This window comes from Canis aureus, chromosome 37, assembly GCF_053574225.1.
Source record: "Canis aureus isolate CA01 chromosome 37, VMU_Caureus_v.1.0, whole genome shotgun sequence".
NCBI lineage: Eukaryota > Metazoa > Chordata > Mammalia > Carnivora > Canidae > Canis > Canis aureus.
The window spans coordinates 5,995,626-6,012,873 of record NC_135647.1 but is presented as its reverse complement, the minus strand read 5'-3'; the positions used below and the strand labels follow the sequence as shown (position 1 = coordinate 6,012,873).

The 17,248-nt window shown below is 36.4% G+C and overlaps 1 protein-coding gene across 5 annotated transcripts in view; it reads left to right on the top strand.

Moving 5' to 3' along the window:
* LOC144306750 (uncharacterized) overlaps positions 1-17,248 on the top strand; it is a 188,522-nt gene that overhangs the window by 86,248 nt on the left and 85,026 nt on the right. For 2 of the 5 annotated variants that reach the window (XR_013373828.1, XM_077886307.1), the window contains exon 1: positions 10,319-10,443. Coding sequence is in view for 2 of the 5 variants with exons in the window: in XM_077886307.1 (XP_077742433.1) it covers positions 10,429-10,443 (15 nt within the window). In the remaining 3 variants the exon portion in view is untranslated. Of the gene's footprint in view, positions 1-3,314; positions 3,454-4,050; positions 4,209-10,318; positions 10,444-17,248 lie in introns of those variants that run through there. The other 3 variants (XM_077886301.1, XM_077886302.1, XM_077886300.1) reach the window with 3 other exon arrangements.

Here is a 17,248-nt window from a genome sequence, read left to right as displayed (position 1 = left end):
TTTCTCAATATTTAACATTAAATATTAGTTAACTACATTATTTTGATAGCTATTATTTTGAAGAAGTTTCCTTTTGGTGCTACTTTCCTAAAAGTTTTTGTTTTGTTTTTTTTAAACTAGGAATGGATTTGGGTTTTGCCAAATGATTTTTTTTTCTGCATCTATTGAAATTATATGTGCGTGTCTTCATCAGTTAATATGGTAAATGACATTGAGTTTTAATGTTAAACTAGAGTGGTATTCTGGGATAAGTTCCACTTACTTATGATGTATTATCTTAAAAAAAAATGTACACACACACACACACACGGTTGGATTTGATTTACTAAAATGTTAAAGAACTTGTTGCATCTACGTTCATGAAGGATACTTGTCTGTAGTTATCTTTTCCTGTGATGTGTTTGATTTTGGATTCAGAATAATGCTATTATCACAGAACGAGTTGGGAAGTGTTTATTTCTTCCTTCAGTGTTTGAAAGAACTGACCAATAAAGCCATGTAGATATAGAATTTTCTTTGTAGGAAGATTTTAAATTGCCAATTAAATTTCCTAATAGATATACGGCTCTACAGACTGTCTCTTCATATATGACTTTTAACAGTTTGTGTCTTTTAGGGAATTTATCAGTTTCATCTAGTTCTCAAACTTATAGACATAAAATTTATAATATTTTTATTAGGTGCTCCGGGTATGAATTTATTACATCTCAGCTCAAAGTCGACTCTTTACCTGCTCTGTGAGAATGGAGCTTTAAACATTTTTTCTTTGCAGCAAGTGTGATAATAAGCTTTGTCAAAAGAAGGCACTGGAGGACATTATAGAGGAGTGAATTTTCTTTCTGACTCCTGTAGGGAGTCAATGCTCTATGTATATTTTCACATTTTTGCAGTGAGGGCTTTTGAACAAAGAACTCTGGCACCTGAGTTAAAGGATGACTGAATAGAACTATAAAGATAGAGATATCCGGTGAGAGATACTGATTTATCTCCCCAGAGCCATTTTGTTTACATTTGTTTATATTCCAAGTGGTTATATAGAGGGCAGAGTTGGGGATCTCCAGAGAGGATTTGTTTATATTCTGGAGCAAAGGTCTCTAAAAGGGAGGATGGCTGGTGTGCCAGCAGCCCTGTATACACTTTGAGTTTCCTAATTTTAGAGTTCCTCTCCTGTGGTGCAAAGCTCATTTTTACACACAGGGTGCATGTGCTGCACTGCATCACCCTGTATTTTCATTTGAAACAACTTCCACATGTGGAAATAGAGCATGTGATGCTCCACCGCATCTCCGTATGGAAGAATTGAATCATGAGGAAGGGACACACAGTGCTCTGTGTGTGAAAGGTCTATTCCCTGAACAAGAGATTTCACATGCTCACAAACACCCCTCCCCTCTGCATATTTATGCCTCTGTACACATACACATAGAAAGACATCTGTGGCAGGCTAACTTGCCAGTTTATAGATCTGGTAACATTTCAGCTCTTTTATGGTTGCAGACTCACCAGTTCCAGTCTGCTGCTGTGTTGCCTTTCTGCCCCTGCTACATGGCTGTCAGCATCTCACTGCCCCAGCAAACACACACAGAGGACTCAGTTCCTCAAAACACTCACTGCCCTGGCCACTGCAGTCACTGTGGCCCTGCTGATATGGACACCATGTGCTCCAAGTGTCGCTTAGGCCTTTGGTCAACAGGGTTCCAACACTCCAAACTCCTCTGCACAATACCCCACCAGCCTCTTCCCATTTGTATCCCAAAGGGTCATTCTCCGCAGTCCTCCTGACATAAGACACTGCATACCTCTTGCTACACACACACAACTCCCCCCACCCCCCCACCGGCAATGAGTGTACCCACAACACCTTGACTCCTTTTGTGCACCAGCATTGTTTCACCTGCAACTGGGAAAGGGTGGTTGGCCATTTACTCATTCATTCATTCATTCATTCATTCATTCATTCCTATTGCTTAATACCCATGGACCATCTCTGGTTTAGGCAGTCCAGCTAACTTCTCTGCTATGGTGTGGGTAGTAAGACTACCTTTTCCAATAAGGTCTTCATTCAGCCTTGAGGAGGGCATCACTTCCAAGTTTGTTCCTATTTGAATACTCTCCCTAAAACTTGTGTTTTATGTACCCTAATTAGATTTGAACTGATATATTACTTATAAAAACAAGTTTGTAACTGACATAAGATAAAGCACACATATTTCAAGCGTATAATTTAATACATTTTGATATATAAATGTGTTCATAATATGCCATCAGATAATAAATATGTTTATTAGCCCCAAACACTTCTTAATGTCAAATGATATTTTGGGGGATTGCATAAAAAGAAACTGAGCCAGGGATATGTTTAGTTTGGGCTTATTTGCATCTGTTTATGTGATTCATAGTCACTTTTATGTATGGTTAAATCAGTGCTGGTCATCTTGCTTTAAGGAATGACTTCTGGGATTACTTCTGTTGCCTACTCTTGTCACGTGCTTCTTGATGGGAAGTATTAAAGCCATATGAATCTGTGCTATGGCACTGAGCATGGACCTGTGTGGCTGTTGGAGGAAAAATGCAATTTACAATATATAAATATATAGACCTAGGACCTTGTCTGTGCAAATTGTTCTAAATTCTATGCTCATGTGTACAAGACCCAATATAAATTATCCCAAGTTATCAATAAAACTTTATTTACAGATAATGCAAAAATAAAAAAAAATTAAAAAGGAAATCACTGATAATGCATCCAAAACCAAAAAGAGTCATTTCTAAACTATTAATAAAAAGAAAATAAAATTTTTGTTAACCATGTTTAAGGAGAGACTAAAGTAGTTGTCTAGCATCTTTACAAGACAGGGAATGAAAGAGATTGAGGCCAAAAAAATGGGGGTCAAACTTATTGTGGTGGTGATCTGATAGATTGTTAATAAAAATGTTTGTTTTCCTTGAGTCTATAATGTTGATGATATTTGTCAGCTTTTATATTTTAAAATCTGTTATAATTTTTTTCATTCCAAATATTTATGCCTAATTTTGTATCTACAATTTTGTATTTTTCTCTTAAAGTGGGACCCCCCCCCAGAATGTATAAGCTTCAAGTCCCACTCAAACTAGATCCATCCCTGCCTCCAAACATTGCTTTACTTGAACATGTCTTAGCAAGTGAATTATCCAGTGTGTGATAATTGTTTATAATATTAGGGACTGTGTAGGGATTTTGAATATAGATACTGATGATGGTGAGGGAGCCAGTGTTGGCCATGTTGAATATGATAGCAGCGACAGTAATGAATGCCTGTTTCTTTCATTCGCAGATCAAGCTGAATCCATTACCACCCTTTGTAGATTTTTCTGACATGTCAAAGATTGCTTCTTGTTTGCTCAAAATCGCACCTACTGCAATTTAAACTTACTTCACCTTGATCTCTCCTCACTGCACAATGAAAACCTCTGGTCAGCATTTACTATATATTTCTTGATGTGATTGAGGTCTGTGATAGCTATATTTTATCAACCCAACATCAGAGCACGCAGCTTTCCCCTCATTTATACATTTATGGGATTATACATTATGGTATTTCCAGCTTTATAAAAGTATCTGGTTAATTTATATTTGCTTATATACTTCAAAAATTGCCCTTATTATAGAAAGTGCATGAGAATTGAGTACATATTTTGAGTACATACTTCACAAACATATAACAGTTTGTGAAAATTGCAGTGGAAAATTGGGGACTATGTTCTTTAGAGTAGTATTTGTTTAGTCTTCAATAATTATGTTTTCAGATGTATTTTTTCATTTAAGGGTTGGCATTGAAATGGGTGGCTTCAGACAGATTTTTAAGCTCAAGACAAAGGTTAGAAGTCTCTTGTATATTATACTTTGAGAATTATTCAACACAGCATAAGTCATCTGATAGGTGTGCTTTCATCATATTTTACTTATGGGTATGTATTGTTTTTAGATGTCTGTACTTTGCTGTTCTTCATGTGTATCTTCCTAGTTTGAATAGATTCCTTCTTTTCTCTCTTCCTTTGTCGACTTTTCAGTCAGATTGCTCAATCCCAAGACAAAGAACTCGTGGATCATGGGCTAGAAAAAAGGGTTAAAGGATTAGAATGAATTCAAGAAAGAACGATCTGGTTGCCACTTGGAGAAGGACACAGGAGCTGAATCCAATGGTGCTGTGGAGCCTGGGGAGGAAATTGTGAGTACTTGCTCTTGATTGAGTATCATTATCCTCCTGTTGTCTAGGAAGATGATTGTTATAATTAGCGACAAATGTCATGGGCAACTATAATTTGCCTTTCCTTGTAACAGCTGATAGTTTACCTTTCTCAATGCCTTCTTCTACCTAGCCACCATGTCCGTCTCTCTCCACCCCTCCATAACTATAAAATATTGAATAAAATACATTTGTCTTATGGTATTATATATTGATGTACACTTATAACAATAATTTGTTAATTTTTTAGAAGTCACTGAGAGGCCACTCACCCAAATTTTAGGCTCTTGTATAGTTAAAATACCTACAAGGAGAAATAAGAAACCATGAGTTTACATAATAGGCACCACCAGATGGGTTGGTAGAGATATTTTGGAAGTATCTTTCATTAATTTTATTTCTAAGTGTAGTACAAAGGGATGTAATTTGTGGTGTTGCACGGTGCCTTTTAAACAGACTTTTTTTTTTTTTTTTAGTTTTCTTTTTTTTTTTTTAAACTTACTTATGATAGTCACAGAGAGAGAGAGAGAGAGAGAGAGAGAGAGGCAGAGACATAGGCAGAGGGAGAAGCAGGCTCCATGCACCAGGAGCCTGACGTGGGATTCGATCCCAGGTCTCCAGGATCGCGCCCTGGGCCAAAGGCAGGCGCCAAACCGCTGCGCCACCCAGGGATCCCTTAAACAGACTTTTAATATCCTTTGGATTTTATTTGTAGTGTATTCTTTCCATTTCATTTTGAACTTATTATGGTAATCCAATAGAATGATACACAACTCTTGAGTTAAATTTTAAAAATAGAATGCAAAGCACAATAATTTACAAAGCATGATATAACTGTGAAGAATACTGAACTAGCATGTACTTGTGCTACGCATTTACTCTAGGAGAGTCACAGTCGTTGAATTGCCTTTAAATAAAAGTAGCTCAAGGGCTCTTTTAAAATGTGTCACTACTTGGTACTTCGTACTATATCTAGGTGAATAAGTCCCAGTGTATATTTTTAAATAACACAGAATGTTATATTTAGAATAGTAATGAAATGAAAAGTCAGTGAATAAATAAATAGCTGATAAATCTAGGGCAAAGATAAATGCTTCCAAAACTGAGGAGGGATGTGATTTCATGTCTCATGATGATATGTTTTTATCTGTGCATAGCTTCTGCCCCAGCATTTTACAGTAGTCTCCCATTACCTGTGGTTTGCTTTCTGCAATTTCAATTACTGGTAGTAAACTATGATCTGGAAGCAGATGAGCCTCCTCCTGACTTCTTGTCAGAAGGTCAATAGCAGCCTAATGCTAGGTCACATGCTTACGTCATTCTCCTCACCTCATCTCCTCACTTACGCGTTTATCATCTCACTTCATCATAATAAGGGTGGGTACAGTACAATAGGATATTTTGAGAGATAGATAGATCACAGTCACTTTTATTAGAACATACTGTTACCATTGTTCTACTTGTTGTCATTGTTACTTGGCCTAAGTGATTAATGAAACTTTGTCATAGGTATACATGTATAGGAAAAACAGTCTATGTAGGATTCTGAACTATCTGCAGTTTCTGGCATCTGGCACCGCCCCCCCAGGGGTCTTGGAACCAATGGGGGGACTACTGTACTTGTTTTACTCCCACAATTCTAGGGTGAAGAGTCAATATCTTACATCTACATGTCTACTTTATATCCTTATGATCCAAATTCATTCTGTATGTTTTCACTGAGACTCTCTTCTAGAATATTATTAATGTATTGTTTTAGCCATATATAGTGGCCTTTGCTCATTGTCCATCTTTATAGCATCTCTGTAGATTTCAACATTTTTGAGCATTCCCTGCTTCTCAAAGCAGTTGGCCTTTGTGGCATTGATTCTGGGTTGTCTTCTCTCCTGGGGACAGCTCCTTATCTCGCTACTGTTTTTTTCCACTATTTTAAATGCACATGTTCTGTTATTCCTATTTCCAGAACATCTGCTTTTTTCCTCCTTCTCTGGGGAGTATCTCTCTTCTAGGTCTCAACTATCATTTCTCTGTGGACAAGGCTAAGGCAATGAACATCTTTTCATCTCTAGAGCTTTATCTTGAATCTCGTGGAGTCCAGGAAAATGAGAAGAGAGCTAAAAAGATCAAGGATATTTCTGTGAGTTCAGAAAACTATCTAGTTGAAGATTTGGAATGACGGAGAATAATGGAGATTCAGTAGGTAGAAACCAAACCAAAGCTGGAGCTTTTCATTTTTGCTCTCATTTGAAAGAAGATTCTTTTCTTTTCAATATACTTTTTAATCTTTCGTTCTTCATTTCAGAGTTGGTTCTGAGATTGTTGCATAGCTTTTTACTAAAGGTCAATAAAATAAACTGTTTTGAAATGACTAGGTCAGGTACTAGACAGAAATACATAGTTTTCAGGTGATGGAAAAATTCATTTACTATTTATACTGAAAGTTACATTAAGGGGCACTGGAGCAAGTCCATTATTTCCTAATCTTACTGATTTTGCTGATATTGATTACACTAAATATAATAATACTTTTCATTTATAAAGTGCTTTTAAACTATATACAAAGAGTGCCTGAATCAGGTCACATTCAATATGTCTCTTCATATGTCACGTGGTAAGTTCACTTTCTGAGGCCTGATGAATACATTTGCATCAGTTCATTTTCCTGATTACTGGAGCCAAAAAGACCAAATATACTCTATATATTCCAATTATATAGGATTGCCCAATAAAGCCTTGTACCAGGATAGGATTTATTTATTTATTTTTAAATATTTTATTTTTTAAGTATTTCTACCCCCAACATGGGGTTCGAACTCACAACCCTGAGATCAGGAGTCACATGTTCTATCACCTGAGCCATTCAGGCACCCCAAGGATTAAGAACAAAAGAACAAACAACCAGAAAAACAAAACTTCTGTGAGTCAGAAACTAGACTGGTTTTTATGTGTGATTGTGGGATTAGTTTCATTATCTTAAACTCCCATCTGCACCATTCTTGTCACCACAAAAATTGCAAAGAATACTCTCATTAGCTGCCTAAAATTTGGTTTTACTAATGAAGAAAATATTTCTGTGCTACCTCTTCACCATTGGAAGGGATTGTGTATGAAAGCTCTGCAGGTGCTTCTTAGAAGTTAAAGCATATTTGTTGTAACAGTTTAATCTTCTCCCTCAATTTCATTTTGTTCTCATTTGCTTCCTTTTGCTCCTTTATCAGTTTCCATCTCCTCCACGTTGCTTGGGTAATGATTGTCCAGCAATATGTCCAGACTCTGGATAATTCAATAGGTTTAAACAACAAAGCGTTCATTAAAGAAAACTACTGAAACTGCATGTGCCCTCTGTCTCTTAGCCTTGTGGGTCTTTGGCTGTTTATTCCCCCCGCCCTTTTTAAGACTATATTTATTTATTTGAGAGAGAGATGGAGAGAAGAGTGGGGGTGAGGGGCAGAGAGAGAGAGAGAATCTCAGACTCTGCATTGAGCATGGAGCCCCGTGTGGGACTAGATAACATGACCAGAGCCAAAATCAAGAGTCAGATGCTTAACTAACCAAGCCACCCAGGTTCCCCTATTTTGCTTTCTGAATTTAAAGGACATTTACACACACACACACACACACACACACACACACAAAGATTGCCTTTTTTTCTTAAGTCATTTTCTGAACTGAAAATATCTCCATATAGACATATGGCCTTCAATATGTATGGAAACTGTATTTGATAGTAAAGAAGAACTTTGGAAGGAAGTTAGAAATATCGTAAAGTGATATTGAGGGTACTGTCAAACTAGACAAAATCATTAATGTCATCAAATATTTGCTATAAAAGAATTAAAATAGAAGATTTATGTCATAGTAAATACTTTGAAAAAAGTTGCAGGAAGCCCTGGGTGGATCAGCAGTTTAGCGCCTGCTTTCGGCCCCGCGGCGTGATCCTGGGGTCCGGGATGGAGACCCGGGATCCGGTCCACATCAGGCTCCCTGATGGAGCCTGCTTCTCCCTCTGCCTGTGTCTCTGCCTCTCTCTCTCTCTCTCTCTCTCTGTCTCTCAGGAATAAATAAATAAAATCTTTAAAAAAAAAAGTTGCTACACTAGAAATTTGAGATGGAAGTTTTCAAGGAAGTTACTTAAATATTTTTATTTGTTCTGTTCCTATTAAGCTTATTTAAATACTTGATATTCCAAGTGTGAGTGAACTGGAGCACTGTGAGTTACCAAATATTGGGAGACTTAAAAAATATCACTATATTCATATTCTTGTTAAATTCATTCTGTGACCTACTGGCTTCCAAAACATATAGTAATATAACATTACATCCATTGAGGTGAATTTTGGAATATAGTAGTTGGAGAAATTTATTTCTGCATGACATAAGGCAAAAAAACTCAGATACTGATAGTAAATACTTTTCACAAAGGATGCAAATTCTCTAACACATGATTAGAATGCTGTGTTATGTTCTACATGTGCTCAAATTTCGAATCCAGTTTTACTTCACAATTAGACTTTCTCTGATAGTTTTAGGTAAAACAACATTAAACAATTCATCCCCCAACATATAACAAAAAAGGTAAGACTTTAAGGGAAATCAGTTTACTTTTGTTTTTTAAATTTTAAGGATATTTGGAAGTTAGGCTGTCTTCATTTCTGTTTCAAAGTAATCAAAATATAAATCCACAATGTATTTATTTTCTTGTCCTCCAGATCTTCCACTAATTAAATTATTAATGATATGCTTTTAAAACTACACCAGATTTTGTTTTTTGTTTTTAAGTTTTATCTTTTTAGGTATTCTCTATACCCAATATGGGGCTCAAACTCATGACCTCGAGATCAAGAGTTGCATGTTCCTCTGGCTGAGCCAGCCAGGAGCCCCTTGTTTTTGTTTTTGTTTCTGTTTTTTATTTTGTTTTGTTTTTAAATAAAGCAGACTACTTAATCCCATATTATATATTCCACTATGGTAGATTTAACAGACTTAAAACACACCAAGAAAACATAGCAAAACATCACTCAAAGTAAATTAAATTAAAAACAATTGAAGTTTTCAAAGAGAAACAGTGACAAAAATATTAAAAGCATGTTATAACACCTACAGACTTGCTATAAATACACCAAAATGTCAGCACTAAACTTTTTAACAATTAACTGAAAAATTGTAACCTGGACAATTCCATAGTTCACAGACCTTATGTGTTTAAAGATAGACCAGTTGTTCAAGAGGTAGAATTATTTTGTGTACTAATCCCAGAAAGGAATTTTGTGCAAGACTCCTCATTAAGAGAATAATATAAAGGACTGTGTCCTCCATGAGATTTCTACAGAAGAGCTTAGGGGGTCTGTTTTGAAAAAAGTATGTATATATATTAAGTATTTTAGAATTACTATATTTACATTAATGTATTATGTGTGAACTGATATGAGTGCAGAAATAGAACATCAATGTTAAATATTAAATGACATGCTTTCCTACAGTATTACAACAAAGCAGAGAATAGAGAGGTACATGTATTGTCTTTGTAAGTACCATGAGCCAGCAATGCCTTGAATACACATTTGGCCATATCATTTCTTGACAAGCAGAGGGGCTCACTCTAGAACAAAAGTCATCATTTAAAAAAAAAAAAAAAAACTAACCATACCATACAACTGACTTACAATGTTTTTTAAAAGATTTTGTTTTTAAGTAATCTCTAAACCCAACGTGGGGCTCAAGCCCACAACCCCGAGATCATGAGTTGCATGCTCTACTGAGTCAGCCAGGTGCCCCTTATAATTTTTGATTAAATGCAGCACATGAACTTATTTAGTTCTCTAGGTATATCTTTTGCAATCAATTCTCCTATACTGTACAGAGAATGACCTGCTATTCAAGATGAACCATTTCAAAAGTGCTTTCCTGAGACTTAAAAAGAAAAAATGCCAAAAGGCATGCATACTTGGTTTGCCTGCATATATAATTTTCAGATTAGTTTGTTTCAACCATAGACCTTCTACTGGTGAACTTTGGGGATCTTTTGGTCTCTTCATCTGTATTTTCAAAATTATACCTTGAACAGCTTCTTGCCTTTTCCCTTAGGGACTGAGGGCATCTCTCTTCATTGTATGGCCTGTAGGGCAGACACCTTGACTTTCCTACAAGAATATTAGTCCATCCCAATTTGGACGTATTGTTCCAAGCTAAGGGACTATGCAGGATGGCTGCATTCCAGGTAAGTGTTAGGGAATACTACCTTAAGGTCCCACTGCTCCAATTCTGTGGAAAACTCACTTAAACAAAAGATACTTATAAACACATGTGTGCACGCGCACACATTACTCACACACAGACACACCTCCCATTGGAGATATATGTGGTCAGACTGGGAATGGCATTGACGGCTGGCTACTCAAATAATTGTTTTCATTGAATTGCTTTTTTAGTACAAGGCCCCCAGCCTACAGTGAGTAATTTTATATGAAATAGTCTTGTGAAACATGTTGCTGCCTTTAGTGTAAGGGTGCTGTTGGATTTCTTTCGTCACTCAGTGTCCTCTTTTTTTTTTTTTTTTTTAAGATTTTATTTACTTATTTGACAGAGAGCACAAGCAGGTAGAGCAGCAGACAGAGGGAGAGGGTGAAACATGTTCCCTGTGGAGCAAGAAGCCTGATGTGGGGCTCTATCCCAAGACCCTAAGATCATTACCTGAGCCAAAGGCAGATGTTTAACCAACTGAGCCATCCAGGAACCTACCTGTGAGGACCCATGGGAGGACATTGTCTTAGATTTTTAAACCAGTGCCTGTCCTGGGCCCCCTTGCCCATCCATGCTATGAATCATGCACCTGATTGGGCTACATCTGAATCCTGGACTTCCTGGCTCTGTCCACTAAGGCCTCCTGCACTAGATGCCAGAGAAGGTAGAGTCAATATGTGATCTAGCAAAGGTCCAGGGGCACAGATCTGTAGGCAGCTGTGTATTCATTTTAGTCCTGCCCTCCGTGAATTTTTCCTATTATCATTTTGCCTTGATGCCATTTTTTTGTATCCACTTTGTTTTTATCTTTTCTTAGTATTCTGTATGGATTTTTAAAGCTACCTTAAATAATTGGTGGAAGTGAGCATGAGAATTTGAGGACAATGAAAGCTTTGACCTTTCCTTATTTCATGCCCTTCCAGTCTAGGGCTCCTTGTGTTCTTTAAGCCATTCCCCCAAAAGCAGACCATACTCAACACTTGTTCCCTGTTCCCCTTTCCTGTACTGATAAAATGATATATTACCACCTTCCCCAGAGAAGGCATGAGACATGGTTGCTGTTGCTTCTATCTCTGCACACCACTTGTGCTGTGCTCTACAAGCATATAAATTTTAATATAAAACTTAAGGTTTCTTGGAAGTGTTAGATTCTGTGGGCTTAACATTTTTGATGACTCACTGATGCTCAGTTTCTTGGGTGATTTAGTAAAAGATCTGAACTCCTCTCTAAAATGAACACATTCGCTTAAAAAAAAAAAGTTTACATAATTATTTTGATAGGAGTTGACAGTAAAGCAGAAATTCTGTGAAATGTGGGTACTAAATATTGTCAGTAAACTCAATTCTCCTTTGTCTGAAAATCTTATTTAAATGGCATAACAGAGATTCCATGTATCCTGGGAGTAGCTTTAGAATTCATACTTTTGAGTACCTAGGATGAATATGGGAAAGCCGTTTTTATTAGTTTTTCATTCATTCCCATGTCTGTTTTTCCTTTAGTTAATTAGTGTAACTACTTTGTCCTCACTATTGTTCTAGGTGCTGGAGATACAGTGATAACAAATCAAAATCCTTGCCCTTGTAGAACTTATTTTCCAGTTTCAGGAGGAGATACTCAATGAATGAATTAATAAGCAATGAAGATAATTTCAGATGCAGATACAGCGAAGAAAAAGAAGTGGTTATGTATCCTGATGACTTTGGTTAGAGGGATCAGGATGGTCCAATGAGCTTTGCTATAAGGCCCAAATAAGAAAGGGAACCAGCCATAGAATGAACCCTCCAACAAAGAGCAAAACTAGGACAAAGGATCTGAGACAGGAACAAGTTTGTGTACTCAGAGTCCAGAGAGAAGTCCAGGGAGCTTAAGCATAGAAATGTCAGAAGAGGTAGACAGGAGGATGATGGCAGACAGAGTGCAGATCACTTGGTGCCTTTAGCTGTGCATATCTACCTATTTGAACCTTGAGAAAATGATCTAATGCCTTGGCCTCAGTTTCTCTTTCTTTAAAACAAAGAGGATGAAAGCTAGCTCCTAGGCTTATTTGGATATTTTGTGTGTCAATTGATGTTAAGTACTTGGAAGAATGTCTGGCCCTCAGTAAAAACTATATATGTTTTCTGTTATTAGTGTGTATATATGCAAAGTACAGTTTTCCTCTAGCTAATCACTTCAATTTATTGCCCTTATAGGCTTTTAAAGCAAGCAAGGGTCTTGGCAATCACATCCAATCTTGATATTTTACAGATGAGGCTTTAGCTCAGAGAGGTCAAATGGCCTACACAAGTTCCCACAAGTAGTAAGTAAATGTTTAGACTAGAATCTTAGTTTCTTGATTCTCAAGCCAAGAGTTTGATACTGTTGAATGGTGTTGGCCTGTAGTTAACCTAATGGCTTGGAATTACTTTCCTTAATATTTACCTTCTAGGATTATATTTAGATTAGCATTATTGAACCTGAATGCTTTTGTAAAGACAGAGATGGTTACCATATTGGTAGTGAAGTTACAAGCTAATGATTTACTGACAACTGAAAGATAGCTGAAAGTAATTAGAATTGATATTATCCTAACATTAACCACAGATTCAAATATCCCCTTAGTAGCTTCAGAATTCATACTTTTTTCACAAGATGGATATAGGAAAATCATTTTATTATATAATTTATTCATTCCATCAACAACTCCTCCATGGTTTGGACTATTCTAGATATTGGAAGTATAGTGATAAACAATTTGAAGTCCCTGCCCTCATAGAATTTACACTTTTGTCAGGGGAAACAAATAATAAACCCTTGAATAAACAGACAACTAAAACATATTTATTTCAGGGCAGTCCCAAACATACTTGAAAATTGGGAACTCAGGTGGTCAGTGATTTGATTGCCATTATGATATATAAAGAGATTATTGCTAAAATTAGAAAATCTAATCCCACTTTATTTTATTTTTTTTAAACATTTTTAAAAAAGATTTTAGTTATTTATTCATGAGAGACACAGAGAAAGAGAGAGAGAAGCAGAGACACAGGCAGGGGGAGAAGCAGGCTCCATGCAGGGAGCCTGACGTGGGACTCTATCCCAGGTCTCCAGGATCACACCCTGGGCCACCGCTGAGCCACCAGGGCTGCCCCCTAATCCTACTTTAAATGATTAACTCAAACAATTCCTTTTTCAAACCTCAGTTCTCTGGCCTCACTTTTGAGATAAAGAAAGGTTACATACATTAGTCAGGTTACATACATTCAAGTCAGGTTACATACATTAAAATACAGTTATGCACATGGATAGTACTAGTTGAATGATGGGGGTAAAGTTAATATACGGTATAAAGACTTTGCTAATGAATCACAATCTTGGATTAAAGTTATTTTACCCAAAATATATGATTTGGTGGCTTAGAGAAATTTAAAACTTTTCTGTTTTCTTAGACATATCAAAATTGGTTCCTGAGATAATCTTTTTTTTTTTTTTTCTTTTTTTCCTTTGCCTCCTATTAGGAAATCTCTTACCTGGGAAAAATTCATTGTAAGCCATTTTGAACTCTTTTGCCATAGAAGCAATGTTTATTTAATATGATAGTCAAGTTCAAATGGTAGTTTACAGAAGTTCTTTTCTTTGTTTCGAAAGCTGAAAGATTGCATTTACTACGCTCCCCTAAATTTTGTCCAGGTGGGTTTAGAAGCAGTAGGCAGAGTATGTGCATTTTTCTTTTTCTCTAGGCTCAGAACCAGGTCCAGCCATCTTGGGAAACTGGTGAAATACCCCTCTTGCACCCTGCTGCCTTCCTTTCTCTACCCTTACTGGGACATGGCACTCTTCTTTTTGAGGCCTTTATAGTCCCCCTACCCGTGCCCCCTAGCAAAAGTTATGTGTCCCTATTCTCTATTTTCTTATTGAAATAATACCAAAGTTGGTTATTGAGTACACAGTATGGATGCTTGATTTTTCAGGATGACAAACAGTATCCCACAATGTCAGAAAGATTTCTTGTAACTTTCAGTCACATACCTGTTTTTAGGGGCCAATCACTTATTTTCTCAGACTTGCCTCCCTTTGCCCCCTAACAAACAGCTCCTATTCAGTCAGAGTTATAGCTGACTGGTGTCCATGTATTCATGGAATGTTCTTGTTTCTCACTTTGGGATGGTCTACAGGATTTAAAATCTATAGATTTCACTCCGAGCAAGCTTAGTCCTCTAAGAAAAAGAAAAAAAAAGGCTGAAAAATTATAGCAATATTTTCAGATTAGTTTGGGTTCACCCTGCTGTTGGCATCTGCTTTATTCTTTATATTGTCTTTGTGCACTTTGCTGTCACGTTAGAGAAATCTTCTATGTGAAATCCTAGACTAAGCAAAAGGCAAACAGAAGCAGTGAATTTGTCCCCAACCACTGTGAAGACTGACATAGGTCTCTGCCTGCCAGAAATAGACGTAGTTTATAGTTTGTTCAACTCCATCACTCAAATTTTTTTCATTTCCTGTTTTCAGTTGAATAAATGGTGGGGGGGGCAGAAAAAAATGACTACCATAAAAAGTACATTTCCCACTCTATGTTCAATTATGAAGGGACATCTATAAACACAGGAATAAAGCCCAAAGGAAAGGAGAGATTTCCTAAATGTTGTCGGATAGTCACGTTAGCTTCCAAATAAAAATTGTTTAAAAATACATTTAGGACATATAAGCAGAAATATTGACATATGGTATGTGATAGTTGGCTGAGTTTATGGATAACATATAAGCCTGGCTGGAGGAGCTTTGATGACAATTGTATGAGCCAGGAAGAGTCTGGTCATCAGAAATACAGATATTTAGGGAGTCGTGGAAACTTAATGGTCATGTAGAAGAATTTATTTGATAATTAACATGAAGGAATATAACTCAAGATGTGACTCATATTAATGACACTTTTTAGAAACAACTAAATTATTCAGTTTTTATTTTTGTGATCTCCAAAAAATGCTATTGGGTGAGCCCCTGATAGCCATGACCTTTGTCAATATCTACAAGGGAATTCTTGTTTCCAGGCTACTTAGGGTATGACATTTGTTTATTAAACGTTACCTCTGAAGCATATCACACATGCATTTATAGCATATATAAAGTTATAAGATACGTAAATTTATGAGAAAAAGCTAGATTTGCAGCAGTACATGCTCCAGACTGTGCTTATGTGAAAAGTAGAGTTTTTAAGAGATAGCATAGTTATAAGATATTCTACTGGATTGAAATTAGAAAATTTAGTTTCTATTTCTACTCTTGTCATCTAACTTTATGAGTTTAGATACATGAGGTAATCATTCTTGGATTTATTTATACAATTCTAAAACAGCAGGACTGTCTACTTGATTTTCAAGATTCCTTCCTTTTCTAGATATCTGGTGAATCCTACTGGGTATTTTTAGGATATGATATCCCTTTTTTATGTTAAGACTATTGGTTGAAATACCTATAAAATTATGTAAAAAGTTAAGAAAAAGGGACGCCTGGGTGGCTCAGTGGTTGACCATCTCTCTTTGACTCAGGGAGTGATCCTGGGGTCCAGGATCGAGTCCCATATCAGGCTTCTGGTGGGGAACCTGCTTCTCCTTCTGCCTATGTCTGTGCCTCTCTCTCTCTGTCTCTCTCATGCATAAATAAATAAAATCTTAAAAAAAAAAGTAAAGAAAAAGCATCTGAATAGCTTTTTTTTTAAATCTTGGTTTTTATTTAAATATTTGTCTTAGCCATTTGCTGACCTCTCAGCTTCTGATATTTGTTTTATTGGAAGCAAATTGAACTTACTGTTGGGGATCTGACACATTTTCAGTATTTAATCTCCCCATTCATGCACAATGCTGGATACACCCAATTAGGAAAGACTTCTTTATGGCTTTTATTTTATATTTATATATATATATATATATTTTATATACATATAATTGAAGTATAATTAACATGCAGGTTATATTAGTCTTAGTTGTACAATATAATGATTCAACAATCGTATACATTGCTCAGGGCCCGTCATGATAAGTGCACTCTTAATCCTCTTTATCTTTTCATGCATCATCCCCAACCACTTCCCTTCTGGCAACCACCAGTTTGTTCTCTATATTTAAGACTTTGTGTTTTGTTTGTATCTCTTTTTTTTATTTTGTTTTTTTTTTCTTAAATTCTATATATGAGTGAAGTCATATGGTATTTGTCTTTCTCTGATTTACTTCATTAAGCATAGTATCCACTGTATCCATCCATGTTATTGCAAATGGTGAGATCTCATGATTTTATATGGTTAAGTAATATTCCATTGTGTGTGTGTGTGTGTCTGTACCACACCTTAATCCTTTCATCTACTGATGGGCATGTGGGTTGCTTCCATATCTTGGCTATTAATAATGCTGCGTAATGAACATAGGGGTGCATGTATCTTTTCTAATTCCTATTTTTATTTCCTTTGGGTAGATGTCCAATGGCAGAATTAGTGGATTATATGGTAATTCTATTTTTAATTTTTTGAAATTTCCATACTGTTTTCCACAGTGGCTGCTCCTATTTGCATCCCCATTAACAGTGCACAGGGTTGTCTTTTTCTCCACATCCTTGACAACACTTGTTATTTCTTGATCTTTTGATTCTAACCATTCTGACATCTGTACGGTGATGGCATTGTGGTTTTGATTGGCATTTCCCTGCTGATTAGTTGATGTTGAGCGGTGTTCAGGTGTCTCTTGGCCATCTCTATGTCTTCTGTGGAAATATGTCTATTCAGGTCCTCTGCCCATTTTTTAATCGGATTGTT